The following is a 20,610-nucleotide window of genomic DNA, read 5'->3' as shown; positions in this document are numbered from 1 at the left end:
ACTCATCCCTTAGGAGATATCTCAGAGCTTGGTTGTGGGTTTGGGGAGAAGTCAGGGGAATGAATCAGCTGGGGAGTCTTTGCATCTCTGTGGCAACTCAGGTTCATTTTCCTTCATGTCTCAGCTCATCTGCATGTATGGATTTGTGTTTTGGCAGTTTTTTGTGAGGTACCTCTGGCTGACATAGCTGCTGTTCAATCCTTACTGTGAAATAACGTGTACACGTACTTATTTGATACCTTATTTATGAAAACAAGATTCACACTCAAGACTCCTTTCTCCTTTGGAACAAATATAGTCTCAGAAAGATGAAATGAGCAGCCACTCCACCTTCCACATCTTGAAGTGGAGGAAAGGATTGAGCCAAGAGAAGATGCCATTTTACTTATTGATTACAGCTCTGTCCTCCCTGCTGAGAGGCTGCCTTAGCAACACGGCTCAAATGCTTGTGCTGTGCTGGATTTGGACACTTCTGTCTCAGAAGCAGCTCCCAAGAACAGTCCTGACAAATCTTGATGCTTTCTTCTACTCCCCTTCTCCAGAAAGTACTGTACCACACATAAGAAAGCCAGGACATCAGAAAGATGTGGGTCAAAGCCAGTCACTGCCAAGTGCTCTTCAGTCCTTCCAGCAGTACCTGGCAGCTGGAGACTCCTAATGAGATTATTTGCTGCCACAGCCTGAACTGACATTGATCTCCAGGTTCAGTTCAGATGCCTCTCTATGCATAATGCATTGAGATAATCATGATGTGACAGCAGACACAAAAAAGGGCAGCTTAGCCCACATCTGGGAGAGCCAGTCTCCAAACAGGGGTGGAGGGAAACACAACTGTGCAGCCCAACACTGTTATTTATTGTTGCTTGTCTTTTTCTGGAGATCGATGGTGCTCCTGTGTGCTGTTCTCTGTTAAAGACAGGCAGATTTTCTTGGGCAAATGACCTTTTATTTTCCTTTATTAAGGATCTACCAGCACCCAAAATTAACCAAAAAGTAAATAGAAAATCCAGAATGTCCAATGCAGAAAAGAGACCACTTGTGATTTCATTACTTGATATAACCTAGGGCAGAGCTGTAACAGGAATCACTGTTGTTTGCCCAGAAAAAAATATTCTTGGATGAAAAATCAGGTGTTCTCCATACTCTGTAGGGAGCAAATAACATTTGAGTAAGAGATGGGTTGTTGAGACTGCACTGTCTTAATGCAATAGCATTGCATGTCTTTTGTCTCTGTAAAGTTGTTCTTTCCTTTTTTTCATCTCAGCATCATTTTTGTAAAAAGTAACTGTTACTAAACCTGAGAATAAATGGATAATCTTAAGATACTAAATATTTATAGTGATTTGAAGTCATCCTGGGAGAGTACTACATAAATACTTAAAATTCCTATGCGGAGTTGTAGGAATGTGTGTACCCATGCACACACATATCCATGTGTGTGTGTGTAAATCTGTGTTGGACTCCTTCATCTATGTGCCTGTTTTAGAGACTAGAGCTCCTTGGGATGCATTTGTTTAATGTATAATTCAGTGGAACTATACTTGCATGTTATTTTGAAGTGAGAATTATATATGGATTTGCTCTTGCTTTTTTATCAGGTCAGAATGCTGCCTTGTTATACTTGTAGAACAGTAGTCCTAGTCACCTCACTGGTGCATAATAAGTGATTTTACGGCGAGGGCTGCAGCACTTTCTAGTTATTGTACCAAAATGAAAATTATACTCTAGTGGAGACCCTAATCTCTCTGCTCCATTTGAACTAAAATTTAGGGATTTGGTTGTTTTGAAGGCCTTTTAATGTGGCTTATGCCTTACAAATGCACTTGTTATAGCCTTCTCCTGTTAGCTTCAAAGGTTATTTTCAGTGACTGTGATGGCTCCAAGCAAACAGAATAAAGATAATGCTCAGGTCTGTAACACAGCTCAACTTCCTAATTAGTAGCTGCATGAAGGGATGTTGTGCCACATGCTTTTGTTTCACCTGATGAGCCTATCTTATTCCCTGATTATTAGTTCAGAGCAGCCTTAGTGCAGCTCCTGGAGATCTCAAGTGTCTTGAAAATATTGGTGATTTAATCTGGCAGTGCCTATGGTGTCAGGAAGAGTAGGGGTGGGGGTTCTCAAGTAAAAGCTGTTCGGAAATGTACATGACAATCTCCTGGAGTGCTCGTAACAGACACTCAGGCTCCTGAATGTGTCTCTGTTTTGGAAGCAAGTAAACCCTCTATGCTCGTGCGCCCACAGGGAATGTTCCAAACCTGTGGGTGCCCCTGAACCTCCCATAAAGCTCCAAGTTATTTACAGGATGTGTAAAATCACACATAAAATAGCAACTTTCACACATTTGAGGGTGCCTATTAGAATATGCAAATGACAACAGTGTATACACCATTTACTCTGGAAAACATACAAACTTGTTGTGCTTTTCCACTCAAGGAGTGCACCAATAGCTGACAGAAGCCTAAGGACACGTGCATGATTCATGAGCTGCTTTTTTAAAAAAAATGTGGATATGTAACTGTTAGCACCTGCAGCATGCTAGTGAAGGTGACAGTACTTTAAGAAACAACTATCTTTTCATGACTGATGCAGTTTTAAGCAGAGATAGAAATCCCTATAACACATCTTCTGTGTTATTGCTATCTCTTCAAAGACTGAAGGCAGAATCTTAAAGAAGTCTCTTTAAGGTGTACACTGAAGGGGGGAAAAGAAGTACTGAGCAGTGCCACAGATTAAAAAACGTCTCAGTGCATGCTGAGCACATTTTCAGTGAATTCATCTTCCTCTGGTTCCCCCAGGGTTCCTCTCTCTCCTTAGAGGAAGGAATAAATGGTGAACTTTCATTTAAAACTAGGAATTAGAAACCAGAAATGTGCCTATAACTGCAGGACAGGCAAGTGGTTTGGTGACGTACTTGGGAGAGGATTGCTGACCCCTCTGAGTCAGGCCTGCGTTTGAGCCCTGCTGCTCCCTGTGTTGTTGAGAATTAATGAGCTGTTAGATAAGGTTAGGGACCTTCATTTGCACCACCTTCTGTCTGTATCACCAAGAAGGAAGGCCCTTTTCTTCCTCCTGCTCACTGCAGGGAAAGAAAAATAAAGACAAGAGTGGCACAAGCTTTTGGGATTCTTCAGCTAGCCCAGAGCACTGCCTGCAGGTTGGACTGGACCATGGCAGAGCAGATCCCAAAGGAGATGCTTCCCACCTTCATGAGCCATAGAAAACTCTTTTGAACTTCATGGGGTGTGACTGGGAACAGGATTAAGCTCTGGGCAGCATTCTCAGGTGTGATTTCTGATATAAACAGATGCATCCCTGGGGCACAAATTACCCACAGATTTAAATTCTATAATTTCTGTGTGAAATTGGCACCAAATTTAGAATAATAACAAGCACTTGTTTTTATGTGAGCTTCTAGGAGAATCACCAGAAAGTCATCATTTTGTCAATTTTTGATAAGTCTATACAGAACAGCTTGCAAAATAATGTTTAAAAAGTCACGAAAGATATGATCAGTAAATAAAAGTGCCAAATGAGGGGCAAGGAAAGCCACAAACTGCTGATGATATGTGGTTATTGAAAATACTCTTGTAGGTGAGTGGGTGGGTTCACAGGTCTTAATGCAATTGGGCACTAATAGCACTTTAAAGTGTAGCAGTATAATACTTTTCATGCTGGTTTTATCGGGGCGTTTCTACAACATTTTAACTGCTAAGAGCAGGTTTGTGCCTGCTGGGGGAATGTGCTTAGATAATTAGATAAGCAAGGAAGGAATTTTAAATAGTGCCCAAGGGTGTTGGGGTATCATTCGTCTGGTGTTAGGCGAAGGAAGACTTCGTGGTGGTGTGTAGAGACTGTGTGGGAGGTCAGACAATATCATTTATCAGGGTCCTTCCAAGAACGGTGCACGGACACTTTGAGTTGCATGGTTCCTTCATTTGCAAGAATCGGCAACAATGATTGTAAGCCCAGTGCATCTGGAATGAAAAATAATAGTTTTTCTTCAAAAATCATTGAATTCTTACTGTTGGGTTTGGGAACAGAATTGCATATGACTGCTTAGGGGATCAGCTACTGGGTTTATGGAGCCCATTTTGCTTGGTTGTACTCATCTCTCACCAAACTGATGAGTCATTTCTCCCCAGTAAGGAACAAAGTGTGTTTGTTAACTGGGCAGCAGGTGTTTTAATTGGTTCATCTGTCTGACTCCACAGGAGCGTCTCCTGCTCTCTGTACTTCCTCGACATGTTGCCATGGAGATGAAAGCTGACATTAATGCCAAACAGGAAGACATGATGTTTCATAAGATCTACATCCAGAAGCATGACAATGTCAGGTAAGAACAGCAGCCTGTCTCCCAGCCATGGGGAAAGAGTCCTTGGCCCTGAACACCCAGGGACAAAGATGTCAGTGGGACATGATCCAAAATAAGTGAAAAGACTCTGAAGTGTTGCTAGCTGACTTTTGAAAGTTTGTTTATAGGATGGTAGGAGGATTGCCTCATTCCGGCAATATCTTGCTTTGAGAAGTGACTTGAACTGATCTCTTTCCTTACATTTTCCTATTTTTTCCCTTTTTTCTTTCCTGCAGTAAGTGTTGATGATTTTGAGAAGGTGTTATATTGGGGTTCAGTTATTTTTGGATGGTTACAAGCACCCCTCTGATAAGACATGATGGAATGCAAGTTAAAAATTAGGAACACTTCCCTCAGGGTGAATTGCAGAGCCTGGCTAAGGTTAAGATTTTCTGGAGTGGTTTCTGGCAGTTTGGAATTACAAGAAGGGTGTCCATTAGTGACAGCCTTGACACCTGCTCAGTCACCCAGCAATGTGTTTCTCCTTGGTCTACCTGAATGAGGAGAAGGGTCTGATATCCAGTCTCTGGCAAGTCATGCAAAATTAAATTCATCCTGTGTTGCTGGAGTAGTCCAGCCCCAGGAGCTTCTGAACATCTCCTGGTTCCCACTGTCCAGTTTCCCAGGGAAGAGGCAATAAAATAGTGCTTCAGATGGCTTGATAGCTTTATAGGCTGCAGTTACAAAGTTTAATTTGATCTTGATGCATTTCACCTCTGCTGTGGTACCTGATCTCTTTGGAGATACTTATGTCTCAGCTAAGCCTGGTCCTGGAACTGTGTAACAGCTCTGTCAGTTTATAAGTACTTCTTTTGAGACACAGGGGCTGGAGACAGAAAGCTTCCCTTTTCCATCTCCACTTACAAAAAGAGTTTTTCCTGTGAGCTCCTTGTGTAGCCTTTCTCCCTCATGTAGCTTGAGTATGATGGTGAATTGTATTTTCGGATACTTTATGCTCAACAGATGAAAGTGAGTTTCTTACATCTCTAACATACCACACCCTCCAACAGTTGACGTGGAAACATCCACATGAAATTCTGGTGCATTTGAAGACATTATCTTAGGATTGAGGATAGCTGGGAGAGGTAATGTACAAGCAGAAAATTGGGAGATTGCTCAGTGTTGAATGTAGAGTCTTATATAAAACTCACTGAAATCAGGGCAAGTCTGTGTGCTCGCTTGGATGGAATTCAGCCCTTCAGTTTTTTTGGTTATGACTCAGTAAAGAGATAAAGATCCGCTAGCAATACTGAAGAAAAAAACAGTATCAGAAATCAAAGACAGTAATGGTTCAGTGATGAAAAATAAAGGATATATGCATGGTGATGAAGGGGAGGGGAAGAGGCCATCCACAGTGCCCTCAGCAGACTTCGTGCTACAGTAAATTAAGTTTTGTGTCTTCACATTCATTTTTTCCTTAATGACACTGAGCTTGTTCAAGTAGGTGTGTAAATTTCTAGTGATAGATGCTGTTTGTGAATTACTTTTGTCCATTACTCAAAGGTCAACTTGACATTCAAACTAAGTGCAATTCATTAGGTACAACATGAGACTATGGTATTTTAGTCTTTCACATCAATTTCCATGTCATTATTTTGTAGGTTTGAAAATTGTTCCGTAGTCAAATCTTAGTAAAGCTGATTATCTCTTTAGGATGATACTGATTTGAAATTTTAATTTATATGACTACATATACAAAAACTAAATAAACAATAATGAACTACGTTTGCAACTGGAAAATTTTAAAGGGGGAAGGGGAATCTGATGGAACAATAGTGACTGGAAAAAATAGCCCAAAGATAATGGTATGAAGACATGGAGATCTCAAAAATGACACATGGCTAAGAGTAGAGAAAGAAGATTCAGCTATGATTTTCAGCTACAGCTGTGAAGAAACATGAAAGGTGAAACACATATACATAAATGGTCATGTGCACCAGTCAGTTCCTGATGGGTAGCTAACAGGATGCTTGCAAACATTTAATTTTCACATCTTGCATATTTATTGAATAAGATAAGCATTTATGTAATAGTTCCACTTCTGCAGCTTAAAAGTAATTTTAACTTTGTTCCTCATGGTAATGGGTGTTTAGGAATCAGGCCCTTGCAGGTGCCGACTATCTCCAGTGCAAAGGGACTCTAAGGTCTCAAAAGATCTTGCAAGAGGAAACAACTTAAATGATATCTTCCTCAAAATGTGGGCTTTGTTATCTGCCCCTGTGAGGTCCTAAATCAAAACCCACTGAAATCATGGAAAAGGCTGGAAAAGTGAGATAAGAAATAGGAATAAAATAGTGTATGTGCTGAGAGCAAACAGAAAATAACTCAGGAACATCTCATCTTCATGTACTTTAGGGAAATGAATAACTAAGTACGAATATTGAAGAAAGGAAACATGATTTGGAACAAATGACTCATTTCACACCAGGAGTTCAGCACAGAGCCTTTGCTCCTGCCTGGGTGCACTGAAACCACCTCTGGTGGGAATGACTGTGGATGATTTTGAAGCATTTACATGCACACAGAAACACCGTGGAGGGGGGAGGTAGCATCTCGGTGACACTGATTAATGAACTGGCTGAATAAAAGCAAGCATGCTCTTTACTTTGCACAGGGAAATGCTCAAGGGGAGGCTTTTGAGATGAGAATGCTCCAAGCAATTTTGTTTTGTGTTCGTCACTACTCGAAAATGTCATAAGATCCAAGTTTTTATGAGCTAAAGGTTATTGTGTCAAGGCAATTGAGAAGTATGTGAAGTCAGTGCAAGGGTGCTGTGCCCAGCCATTGAATCTGGCTTCCTGTTGATGATTTATCAGCAGGAGCATTTCCTCTGCAGTTCAGAGGAGCGGGAAGGTCTGTGTGCTCGCACAGAAGTGTGGGTTTTCTTTCTCCATCAGCTGTATTCAGTGATTCTTCCCCCCACCATTCTCCCAGATTGAGTATAAAGATAGATTTTAAACAAAGGTATAATGGATGAGAAGTTTTGTTAGCTATTGATTTTAAAGTTTGATTGTCATCTTAATGCCTGGAACCTGACATCTTGATTTTTGCTGGATCTTCAGAGTGAGGTCGCTCTCCAAACTCACAGTCAACATGGAAATAATGAGGCTCTGGAGGTTTCCATCCAGATGAGTTTAACTTGGGTCCTTTGAACTCAGGAGACACAGGAGCACAGCCTCGTGCACTTAGCCTGGTTTGACATTTTGTGTGGGAGAAGTGGCTTACTAAGTTCTCTTCCAGACAAGATTAAATATTTTAATTTTCAGGGATGATTGGGTCTGGGCTTTTGAGACCACCTCTAATTTTAATTAAGAACCAAACCCAAACCACTCTACCAGCAGAAAATGTTATTCTAAAATTATGTGAAGTTAATGCATGTAGGCTTTCTTTTTCAGTTTAAAAATGAAGTGTCCTTAACTTTCCAGTTTGCTCTTAATATGCTAGTTTTGGGTTCTAGGTTATACAGTTCAGGGGTTTTTTTTTAAGAAAAAGAGGTTACACACTTCCTTTTTTTTTTTTTCTTTTTGTTTAAGAAAAAAAAATTCAATTTAAACCTGTGTAGAAGAGCTCTTCCTCAAGTACCAGTAGTAGTAAGTCTGTAAAACGCAGCCTTTAACAAGGAGCAGTTCTGCTATGATATTGCTTACTGTGTTACACTTCTCTTAGAGGGTGGGATATCTCTCCATAATGGAAATATGATTTTTTAAATGCAAAATACAGTGGTCTTTTTGACCTGTATGGGTAAAAGACAATCTTTTTTGAGCAAATCTTTTTATCTGGACTTCCTGCAAATGAGTTCATAATCTCCTGATTATTGTTATGGAAAGTAAAGTTCAGAGACTAATTTATCCACAATGAAAATATAACTTCCTGTAATTTTTGGCAGCAAAATTTGTTTCAGGATTATGGTCTTCTGAAAATTTTAGTATGGTGACAAAACAAAGATGAAAATGTTTGAGGTTAATACACTCTTTTTTGATGCACATGAACAGAACCTTTAAACAGAGAATGAAACAGTTTCCTGTGCTGATTTATTGAATGAGAATTAACTTTGACAAATCCAGAACCTCAGAGCATGATTTGACCTTTCCCACATATGTGTGTGTGTTAAATATAAAGTCTATTGTCAAAAGCAATCAGGAAAGGAGTTCCCAAGACTATGCAAGTAATTTTGGGTAAACAACAAGGTGAATTATGTAACTAAATTTGTTCATGTTATCATGAATGAGATTATGTCTGATAGACAAGCACTAAATAATGCATAGATAATATTGTTTATATATCATGCTTCCCAGACAGAATTTTAAGTGTTTTACACTACTATTGCTATTTATAGTGTCTCACTGCAGTGATAATGGCTTTAATGTTATCTAGGTTTGGCCAAATATAGTAATCTCTGTGCTATAAAAGGAGGCTTGAAGTCCTCTGTGAAGGGATAAATGTTGGCTTTGTCACTGAAATTCCTTTGATGAACTGTTCCAAGAAGCTTATTTTAGGGCTGGCATCCAAGTGCAGTAAAAGTGACAGTTTCCTCTCTTCTCCCCTTCACATAATTCTTATGAATCATGTACTCAACAACATTAACCTGTTTTCAGAGTTTCTTAAACTTCTTGACAACTTGAACTAAACCATTTGCAGAAATGAAACAAGACCATTTGGTTTCAGCTTTTTAAATGAAAAGCATTTGTAACTTGTCTTCTGATTTAATGACATTCTAACACCAAAAAGTTCTCTGCTTAAAAATGACCAAATAGTTGCACTTTGGCTGAGTGTCAGGGTATTCAGACCAGCTGTGTCAACTTCACCTCTTCACCTTTTAGGTGTTGTGATGCCTATATTAGTTGCTTATGATTTTTTTTAAATTCCCAGGTTACAAGGTTCAATGGAATTGTGAGCTACAACATTTGAGGAAAAATTCAACTAAGCAAACATCTTTTTCTTCCCTCCTCCCACTGTCCTCACACACAGGATTTCTGGTCTTAATGTTTCTTAGTGGTGAAGTACTTACCATCCTTAATAAATAGAATTACATTATGATAGGTATAAATTTCTGACAGTTCTTCCATGGATATTTTCAAAGATTACACAATCCCTCATCTCAGCCAAAGTTTGTATATCTTTAATTTCTCTGGAAGGCCTCATTGCCAGGAAAGGGCAGGAACAATAACTTTTTTAATATTTACTGTATAATCCATCTTCCTCCTTGTCTTCTTTCCTTTTTGAGGGGAGGCAGAATGAAAATTGATGACTTATGTGTAAAAACAAGGAAGAGCAGCATTAAGCAGGAGAAAGCCCAAGAGCCAGTTTTATCCATGTCTTTCATCCTTGCTGCTGCTCTCCCTGTCAGTCCGTGAGCTTCGATTTCCTCCAAAGTGTGTTGATGGGTTGGTTGGTTGTTTCTCAGAATCAAGTCTTGGCAAGACCTCTCCCTCCTTTTCCTTATTCAAGGTATATGCCCACGAGCAGTAGAAAGCTATTTTTGCCCATAGGTGGGGGGGTAACTGTGGGTTTCATGTGAGTTCAGAGCATTTAATTGCTGTAACTTCTGATTGAGGCTGTAGGATGAGAAAAGTGAGTAGGAGGGAAATGAGCCTGCCCACGTCTTTCCCCAGATGACAGCAGTGAATTTTACCTAAGCAGGAACTCTCTCTGTCAAGAGCCAGATCCTGGGAGTTTCACCTATGCCTACCAGGGGTGAATCTTTGCTTTTTAATGTTGCAGATTTTTTTTCTTTCAAGTTAGCAATAAGCTTTAGGAAGTGCAGGAGTAGGTTTCACCCATGGATGAAGGTGAATTACTCTGCTCTTACCACCACCAATCACTTGGCTCTTCCTAGTCAATTTCTTGGTTGTGAGAGGAAAAGTCACTTGTTTTTTGGAGATTGTAATTCACACTAAAATTAATGTTTGAATAAATTTGCTTACTTTTCAGCCTTGTTACACCTGGAGTTGACCTCAAAGCTGGGCAATAAGGCTGGGTGTTAGTATTACAGGGGATGTTTCAACCCAGGATCACTCCCTCTCGATAATAAATGTATTGATGGACCAGTCATGAAAGCTTTTAAGCCAAAAAATACAGCAGGTTTATATATTTTAGCAAAGCTCCCTCTTTGTGTGTGTGCACAGCAACCTTTAAGAACAAATACATGCTAACATGTTTAAGTATTCATTTGATCTGTGATCTTTCTCTTTGAACTGGGAATATATTGTGATCTCCCCTGCTGGGAGCTCCTGGTGTCTTCAAGGGCGTGAAGGAGCCTTGTACCCTCTGAAGAACGAAACAGATATAACTGGCTGCAAGGCACCCCGCTGGATGCTCTACTCAAACACGTGTGTTGTAATAAAGATAACATCCCAAAAGTGCAGCGTGCCAGGTGACTGCAGATCTGCAGCCACCAGCAAGCCATCAGCAATTAGGAAGGGCCTGTGATGTATAATTCACACCCTGCTATTCTGAGTTTACACAGGGGCCTGTGAAGTTCACAGGGTGATGGATTGAAGAGCGTTAGATGTTTTAATGATGAAATACTGTGAATAGTAATTTGGAGACAATAATGAAGGTGCCTGCAGAAGTTTACAGAGCAGAATTTTACCTCATCAAGGTTATTTGGATTCTCTTTTTTCTCCAGTAGTACTAAGAATAAATTAAATTTTTTAAAATGTAAGTATGACTGCTGATTGGCCTGATAAAAACAAATGTATCAAATTTATAGTCAAAAAAGTGCATCAAATTATGTTTATTCAACTAGTTCACTTCCAGTCCTCCGTACTCTAGAGTAACCTTGACAAGAAAAATTGAGTATTCTCTGAACAAAACTTTTCTTTTGTGAAGACTTGCTTTTACAGAGTTGCTTTTCTCCTGTAAAGACTTTGTGAAATTTCAGTTAATGAACTGCTTTGTCATGTAGTTAACATGCAAAGTGGTTTTAAGAACATAGAGTTTATATAACATTTGAAGAGGTTCTTATTAAAATCATCCTACCTTTTTGCTTCCTCCCTAGATGATAATGACTGAAAAGCAAAAATTAGTTAAACTTTTTATTCTGTCATGCAGCAAACTTTGCAAAACTACTTGAAGCTCTCTTACAGAAGCTATAAAACAGAGGCACAGTTTTGGATGGGGATGGATTAACTTCTCTTGTCTTACACTATATTTATATCCCTCAACAATTGCTGCTAATTTGCGCATCTGCTCCTACTGGTGTATATATAATTTTGACACTGGATAAATAATGAAGAAGAGACAAAAGCTGAAACTAATTAGTGGAGAAGAGCTTTCAAGTGGTCTGGCATCCTGTGACTCAAGTAAGTACATTGCTAACTTGAGCCTATGTCCTCCAGCAAATGAAAGTCATAGTGTAGTTTTTAAACTTTCTCTTTTTTATTAACTTTGCTTTATACTAACTGGTGAAAGAGTTGGGGAGAGGTTGGTACTGACTGTGCAGTCTGCATAATTCTGTATGGGGAGTTTTTATAAGAAACCCAACTAAGAACAGGTCACTTCAGAAACAGAACTAACAAATGAGGAGCACCAAAGGAGGACTGCACAAAAGAGCAAAGGAGGCAAAAGACCCAAAGATTAAATTAATTTCATCACACATATCCCATTGGCATGGCATTGCCCTTGTGGAATGGTAGAAGTCCTCTTTTTAGAAAACTGAGGTTTTTCTGTGCCTTTTTGTGGTTTTGTTACAAAGCCCAGGAAGGATGAACACAGTTTTAAATGGTGGGAATAAGGATTTGTAAAACTGTGTAGTTTCTGGGGACTCAGAAATTTGCAGATAGCTTTCAGAGATTGGGAAGTATCTGTGTGATGCCGTTTTAAAAGCAACCAAAATATAAGAATATATAAGTTATCTTCCTTGATACCTTGACCAACAGAGATCTTTGTGGGTGCTGTATGTGATTTTGGCAAATATCTGAGGCTCTCAAAGGCACTGAGAAAATCTAAGGAAGCTCTTGACCAGTAACCATGTCCCTATTTTGAATCAACCTCCTAAACTGATGCCTTAAATATATAGGAGGATCATCAACATTCAAAATCAACTTCCTCATCTCTAGTTCTACAGAACCGACCCCCAAGATGAAAAATCTGGTGTGGTGACTACTTATAAAACTTGGATCTGTGTGACTATCAGCAATATATTCTCTCCTAGCCTCTTGTTGCAGAGAACTCCCCAGTAAGTGGCATGGAGAAGGCTGGGTGACCAGAGCTTTTTTCAGTTGTCAGATCAGCTGTAAATGCCTTTTTGTCCCCATCAGTAGCTGTGCAGAGCATCTGGAAGCACAACTTGCCATCTCACATGAAAAGGAAGGTGCATGTAGGAAGCAGTGGGGAATTTTCCCAGCAGAGTTACAGCAGTGAGTTTGATCCACCGTGTCAGCTCATTGTTTTAGGGTTTTTGGATGGTGGTGGTTTGGGTAGGGTTTTAATTTAAGCATGATTCTTTGAAGAGTGTGATCATACGCTGGATCCATTCCTGCTCACTGTGGGGAATGCTGCTAATAGAAGGTTACTAGGACAACCCTCCTTCTTCTCACAACTACTTAATTTGTTATCTCCAAGGCCTGGCAGACCCATACATCCATGCTGAATGAGGCAGCAGTTCAGAGAGGTGCTTTGTGACACCCTGGACCATGAAGGAATAGAGAGAACCGATGTCACAGAGCTGATGGGATATTAGTGGGGAGGAGAGGTAGGCAAAAAATATGGGAAAGACAAAAAAAACTGGAACAAAAGGAGCACATTTGCTAATTGTTAGCATGTCTGGAGGGAAAGAGAAGGGAGAATGGAAACCAGACACAAGCAGGTGTAGACAGTGGACAGTTATGGGCCACTGCAGTGCTGGTGGAGAGCCTCCATTCCCAGGAGCATGCACACCAATGCACCGCTGCTTTGTGCCTTGGCTGTTTCCAAAGAATGAGCTAATAAGAATCAATTTGTAGAACAAAACAAACAAAACTTTGGCTTCTGCTCAGGGGAACTTGAGCAATTGCAGTTACAGATCAGGCTTCAACAAATGCCAAGAGCTGATCCATAAAAGTATAATTATTCTGTTTCATTTGGAACCTTTTGTTCTGGGTTGCATTCAAAACTACTGTAAGCCCCTTTGTGAGATTCATTTCCTTTCCAAGCAAGAGAAAAAGAGGCCTTTTCATTTAATAGTTCTACTTTGTTTCAATTAAAAATGAGAAAAAACTCGCATCCTTGCCTTTCTTCCTTAAGATTCTCCCCTTCTGCAGAATAGTGGCCAGCAGGTCACAGTTTAGGACAACACGTCTTATGTAAAGGCAAAATTGTTACAGAGCATAAATTGTAAGGGATATTCTGCTTTTAATATCCTGTACTCTTTGTAATTTTCAACTGAAAACTGCATAAAATTTTGTTATTGAAATTGGAAATGTTTACAAATTTCTTTCAAAGCCCAGGAACAGTGAAATTGCCTGCTGAGCTGTTTTTCCTTGGAACTATGCAATGGGGGAAGGAGTAAATTGAAAATGGTATCTTGTCTGTAAACTTAAAAACTGAGACAGACCCTGAGTTCTTTAATTTGACTTGGTAGTGAGGCTGATCAGAGTTCAGAAATGCCTGGCTCCCATTGCAGAAATGTCCTGATGACTACATCTTGAAGGCTCTGAGGAGTTGTGCTGAAGCAGCAAGCAGGGAGTGTGCACAAACACACACATTCTGTGCTGGGCACTTCTCATGGGCACTGGCTGTATCCGCGGGGGGAGCGAGAGGGGCAGTTCGGCTGGGCTGCTGTGCCAAAGGGGCTTCTCTCTGTTCCTCTCTAAAATGGAAACACAGAGAATTAATTCAGTTGACATTCCATGTGGCAGAAAGTACAACACAGTGGTAGGGAAGACCTGAAGAAGCACAAGAGATGAGGCACACCATGCTCATCAGGAGTGTAGAGGCTCTACCCACGTGCCAGGGTAGGTTATCTGGATTTGGTTTTCCCATGTACCAGAGGGCGTTTGAGGCCACATCTCCTAGGAGAGGCCATAAATGAAGAAGGCATCCTCATTCTCTTTTGTTAACTCTGTCTCATTTTTTCACATAAAAGAATCAAACCCCGGAGCAGCGGCTTGAATCCCACTGTCCCATGTCACAGCGCGCACCATAATCAGCAGGGCAGAGCGGAGCACTTGCTGTCTCTGCCTCTAATTATTCTGAGTATTTTATATGTAATGAGCAGCTGTAGCATGAGATCCTGAGGGTACCCCTGTTCCCAATCCAAAATAGCCACTCGTCCAGTTCAGGCTGGATTCACAGGAAAAATTAGATCCATGTTTTCTCACATCTTGGGTGAAGGGTGTTAGGAGATGGTTGCCTTGCTTTCAATTTCAGTCCATTTACTTATAAATAGCAGGCATTTGCAAAATACCATGGAATCAAGGATACAAATTTCTGTGTACATTTCTGTACCTTGAAGTTGTGCCAGTCTTTTGTGTCAGGCCAGTGGTATTTTAGCTGGCAGGAATTTTGACTCCCAGGTAAGATTTGGCTACAGTCGTGTAGATGGCAGCATGGATATGGGAGGGACTCTCTTAAATGCTGGACACATACTGTTTGTTACTGTAGATGCTGACTTACTCTGAGCCCTGTCTGTATTACTTAATTCAAACAACAAATAATGACCAAAGAAATATATTAAATAAAAGTCAAGTATTCCTGTAAGATGCTGTCTCAAGGCTCAAACTGAAGTGAAAAATTATTTGCCAGGGTTTCTAGCCCCGGTGGTCTTAGATTAACCACAGCATGTCCTAAGTACCTAGAAGATGCAGAGGCCAAGGCGATCCTGGGGATGATTTGCTTTTGCTTTTGACTGCTGTTAATTTCTGTTCTGTTTCTGTTTACAAGGATTCTGGTGACTGGATGTTGTCAGCAGGATTTTTTTTCAGTTGCATAAGGATTGAGAAAACAGTGTCTGTCTGACTCTTCCACAGTGAATGGCTTTCAAGTTAAGCCATGGCTGCAGTTACTGTGCTCTAGCTGTGACACTATAAATAAAGTTATTAACAGCAATATGTAAATGGGTTTCTATTTCTGTTCTCTGTATTGTTTGCAAAATCTAGGGCAGTTATTCAGTAAGAATCATCTGCTATTTAGCCCTGAGCCTACCAGCATTTGATGTTGTGTGGGCTGCTGCGCTTTTCCGCCGCCTTTCTTTCTTTCTTTGCAGTGGCTATTAGAACCCAGCACTTCTGCAAGTTTGTTTATTGTGGTATATAAGAAATAGAGTAGCTGTGCTAAGCATTTTCAGGCTTTCGGAGAGTGGCTTGGTGCATAAGAATAGGGAATCGTCTCCTGGTATCTGAACTATAAGAGCATTAAACCCAGCCATACAAACACCAAATACCACAGCTGCCATTTGCAGATTCCAGATTGTTTAAAGATCTTTACGGTTTGTGTTCTGTTCGCTTGCTCTGTTTCCTCCCACTGCCCTCTCCACTGCTCCAGATCTGCCTGACAGCCCCAGGCCCTGTTCATGTTGGAAACTTGTACCACATCAATTCATGCAGTTACAGCACAGACCCCCAGGGAGAACACGGATGTGTTGTTTTAGAAACCCTTTACTACAGTCGTGGCTACTCCTGTCTGGAAGAGCAAATTATTCTAATCCAAGGCATCTGTTAGAAACCTGAATGTATCTGTGCTAGGGACAGGATCTGTGTGGCTGTTAACATGGATACTCTAAAAGACATTTCACTTGAGGCAGTTTGTTCAAACTTCTTCCTTCTCTGCAAGTGAATTCGGCTCTGGATTCCCCAGATCCCCAACAGGGAAAGTCCCAACCTGTTTGTCCTGTGACTCGTTAGCCACAATTTTATTGCCAGCTGTGCTAGCCTTCAGATGGGCATGTGTCCTCCCCAGCACTTAAATTCCATTTCATGCAGCTTTGTGAAAACCAAAATTGCTGCTACTGTGGTGGTATAGGAAGTAAACAGAAATTAGCTAGACTGGTTTTGCATAAGGTGTAGAAAGACCTGAAACAGCAACTTTCCTCTTATTTTTATGCTATGCGACACATTACCATATTAAATGTTTTAAGTGGTCTCCAAGGTGTCTTTCTATGCTATAGAGAAGATCTGGTCAGACTCTATTGATTTTATTGATATTAGTTCACTGGTAAACTAATAGCTGTTTGCAGGAACTACATTTGGAGATAATATTTTGTGAGTATTGAGAGTAGCAAGCAAATGGCTTAGTGAAATATCTTAATGCATTTAACAGAGAAATTAAATTTTCCAATGGAAAATGCAAGAGAAAAACCATTTCTTTATATGCAGATCTATTATTCTGGTGGTGGCAATTACAGTAATTCTCTTGAAATCAAGTTAAAATTATATGTCTGCTTCATTATGAGAAGAAACCACTGATTGCAAAAATCAGGGGAGATTTAGGGGAAGTTAGAGAGACTTACATATGCAGTGAGCAGACCTGACATCACCATGGCTCCCACTCTATCATGTCAGGAGTAGGGTTTGTGTGGATGTTTCCCGGACTTAGGAGGCCAGGATTCACATTCCTGCTTTGTCAGGGTTTTCCCAAGACACTTTGAGCATCTTTATGTATTTTATCCATATACCGTACTTCTGTCTCTAGGAAATAGTGTGGTTTTGTTTTTCTAGCGCCAATGACATTTTAACAGTTGCTTAATGTCACTGCTTACTACCTATGAAATCATGGAAATATGCCAAATATTTGGAATATGAGATATGTTAGAGGCTGAAGAGATGCATGGAATTTCATGTTCCCCGTTCAAGGACCATCTTTGCATAGAAATCCTTACGTAGTAAGTTCACCTGAACTGCCTTCTGAGGAGGAGTAGGTTTACTGCTGGTACTGGTTGTACAGAATTTCATTATAATTACTTTGTTTCTTCATGGAAGATGGAGTTTTCTGTGTCACCAAAAGGAACCAAAGATAGGTATCAACCCAAGTGCTACTGGTCAATTAAGATGTGATGGTAGATCACATCTTAAAAAGGAAAAACACCCCTTAATGTTAAATTATAGTCCTTGTAAAGTTGGGAGACTTTACTTGTGAGTTGAGGGTATCTATTAATTACTGCTTCTTATCAGGTAAGGAAAATTAATGTAGTGTACAACAACCAGATAATGAGTTCAATTTCCTGCAGGATTTTTTCATTTGACTCTGATATTGCAACTAATCTCCCTTGTCACTGAAAACATGATGTGGTCTATTATTAAATTTATTATCGGGTTTGTTTATTAATCAAATAATATTGATCCCTCAGTTAATGAGCTGCACCATTTTCTTCGGACAGTCATTTCAACTTTGAAAATAACTGACAAAGAATTGTCTTCATTTTACAGTTCCTCTCCACTGATGTTCATTGGTGTTTCTCAGAAAAGTGACCATTTTAAAGTGTGCACAGTTAAGTGTGTTTCTCTGGGGCCATTTCTCTTTACTGTTTCATCAGTGTAATTTTAAAAACACAACTGCTCAACTACCTTTAAAAGTATAGAAGTGGGGGGGCAGCGAGTCCACTCATACTGACTGTTCCAAAAAGGGCAGGAAGACTGATGTTTGTCTTCTTCAGCACTCAGTTTTCCCACCAAATGGCCATTTTGTATTCTTGATATAACAAGCTACCAGTGGCAATTGTGTACACAGATCATCAGCTCACTTGTCCATTCTCAGCTCGTCCATTGGGAGTCTGCGTATTTTGCTACCCTACCCACTTTGGGAATGGCACAATTGCTCCTTAATGTTTTAAATTATGACATTTATATACTAATGTAATGTTTTCATTATGTAGTGACTTTCCAGAAGGAAAACCCTGACTTGCTGAAATGACAAAGTAAATAAATCCCAAAAGGACAGGACAGTGGGCAAGACAGTGGAAAGAGCGAAGAAGCAAGGGTAGATTGAAGTGATGGCTGCATGCAGAATTACTGCAGCTTTTTGGTTAGGGAATACAAAAGCATCATTGTTTGCCTGAATATCCATGATACCAGAGAAGAACAGACTGAAGGCAGTTTTCACAGCTATGAAGAGCTCATTCTTTCTTCATCAAATACAAAGACCTGAGCAATATACAACAGAAAGCATCACAAACCTGATTAGAGGCAGTTTCATGTCTATGCCATGTGCCTGAGCTTGAATATACATGTGGAACTGTTAACTGTGACAAAATTCATTCTCTCTTGCCTCCCCTGACAACCAATTGATTGCTGGCACACAGCCTCTTTGCAACAGGTTGTCTTTTGCTTTAATGCCTAAATTTTTAGTTGTTTCTTTGTCCTACCATGCTGCTTCTATAGCTTCAGTCGATTTTTCAAGGTATTGTCTCAAAGAGAAGGCAGGAAGGAATAGTAGGAATAGTGTCTTCCTGCCCTGAATAAAACTACAACTGTGTTGGTCTGTTTTTCAGAATTCTCTTAGCTCTGTTGTCTTACTTATTGGTTTACAGCAGGATTTTGATATCAGAGATCACTCTAATTCCAGAAAACAGACTGCAGGAATGCTCACAAGAAAAAGTACGCCTGAAGTTTGAAAACCAGAATATGGCTTCTCCTTTCTCTTTTACATGCAGTTCTGGATTTCAGGCTCTCTTGTGGAACAAAAATGAATCTGAGATTTATTTTGGCGTGAGCTGGATTCAGGTCCAGTTTGGACAGACCTGCCAGCTCTTTTGTACTGGTCAGGCAGACCTGGGTGGGTTTGGGCTTGCTCAGAGCCACAGCAAAGGCACAAGGTTGGGGTCAGCACTATACATGGTTCCTTCCTGCAAAAGGTGCTATCCTTCAGCTTTGCTCTCTTCAGCTTCCTTGGAGATGGAATGGATTTGGCATCTTTTGCATTTACATGGCTTTTTCCTCTGACCAGAACAACTGGAAAAAAATTGGCATTCCCATCAGTCCCTTCTTAGATACATGAAAAACATCTAAATTTCTTCCTTCTTACTAACACAAAGTCTAATTTAGGATGGTTGGATTTCTTTTTCAGGTTTGACAGACAGCAGCATCTAATTCGGCTGGCAATGATGGAGGAATAAAATTCCTTTCACTCATCTGAAAGCCATCTATAATATGTCACATCTATAGTTTGTCTGGTAGCCACTGCATATCTATTTTTATTTGGTTTTGCCTTCCTCAAGTAGTTTTTCTTCCCAAAAGCCTATTTATTACTCCTGTTTCCATTGAAAAATCAATCTGGTTAAATATAGTCTGCTGAAATAGGAAAATCTTGTAACTCCAAATGTTTAGAAGGAGAGGATAGCAAGTTTTTCATGTTTAAAGAAAAAAAAAAGAAGAGTACTGGTGTTGCCTAGCCATAGCTAAGTTCCAGTAACTGGGGATGCTACTCATGCTTGTGAACTGTAGACCTAGGGAGGTCATGGAAAAACTTTTCTTTGAATGACTGGTGCATTTTTCCCCTTCTGGTTAGTGATTTCAGGATCTAAATTTCTTCTCATTTCCTGTGCTGGCAGTGAGGGACAGACCACAGGCACTGAGGTGAGGAGCGCTGACCATGACGGACAGTATGGTGCTGTTTTTCTCAGCAGCTCCTGAGCAGCAGCAGGGCCAGATCCTTTCCATGGGGCATTCCCAGCACTGCTAATGCAGACAGAGCTGCAGCCACAAATGTGGAGTGTTTGTGCTGGAGATGTGCATCTCCCAGATGAGTCCCTCGGACACTTCTGACCTCCAGTAACACTCACCTGAGAGCAAACACGAGAAAATCAAGCCAAAGCAGGGCTCTGCAGTTTGTGTCTTTGCAATGAGCCTGGCTGTCATCATGCAGTGGCTGTGGCTGGCAGTTTGCACGTTGCCACCAGTGTCTCCCAGAGCCATCTGGTCTCCTGCTCCTTTGTTGGTTTTTGCTGTCACCAGATTCACTTATTATGGTCTTGCAGAGTGAACTTTTCAAATATGGCATGTGGGTTTGGTTTACATTTTAGGCAGCTTTGGAAGAGGGCTGGGAGGGAGGCTTTCTGCCTTTTGTTTTAAAGAAAAAAGGTGAAAAGGCTCACAGTTTTCCAGGGTTTTGGTTTTGTAAGGTTTTTGTGTGTATTTCCTCCTATTTTGTGTTTTTCTCTCTCTTGCCAGTACTCCTTTGCTTATCACAGCATTTGTGTACATATGTGCCTTCTCACCCTCTTAAGCAAGTGGGAGCCGGCATGACTGATCTCAAGATGGAACACTATCATGGTGCAGGATGAGTCTTGCTTCCCAAGGGGGAGCTGTGCCAGCTGATGTGTCACAGCAGTGCTAGGGCTCATT

At 40.4% G+C, this 20,610-nt stretch overlaps 1 protein-coding gene across 2 annotated transcripts in view; it reads left to right on the top strand.

Moving 5' to 3' along the window:
* Positions 1-20,610, top strand: part of ADCY5 (adenylate cyclase 5) — a 205,313-nt gene that overhangs the window by 121,451 nt on the left and 63,252 nt on the right. For both annotated transcript variants that reach the window (XM_082285293.1, XM_082285294.1), the window contains exon 3: positions 4,215-4,336. In XM_082285293.1, coding sequence (XP_082141419.1) covers positions 4,215-4,336 — 122 coding nt within the window. The remainder of the gene's footprint in view (positions 1-4,214; positions 4,337-20,610) is intronic.

This window comes from Coloeus monedula, assembly GCF_965178545.1.
Source record: "Coloeus monedula genome assembly, chromosome: 7".
Taxonomy (NCBI): Eukaryota; Metazoa; Chordata; class Aves; order Passeriformes; family Corvidae; genus Coloeus; species Coloeus monedula.
This window is presented reverse-complemented; position numbering and strand designations above follow the sequence as displayed.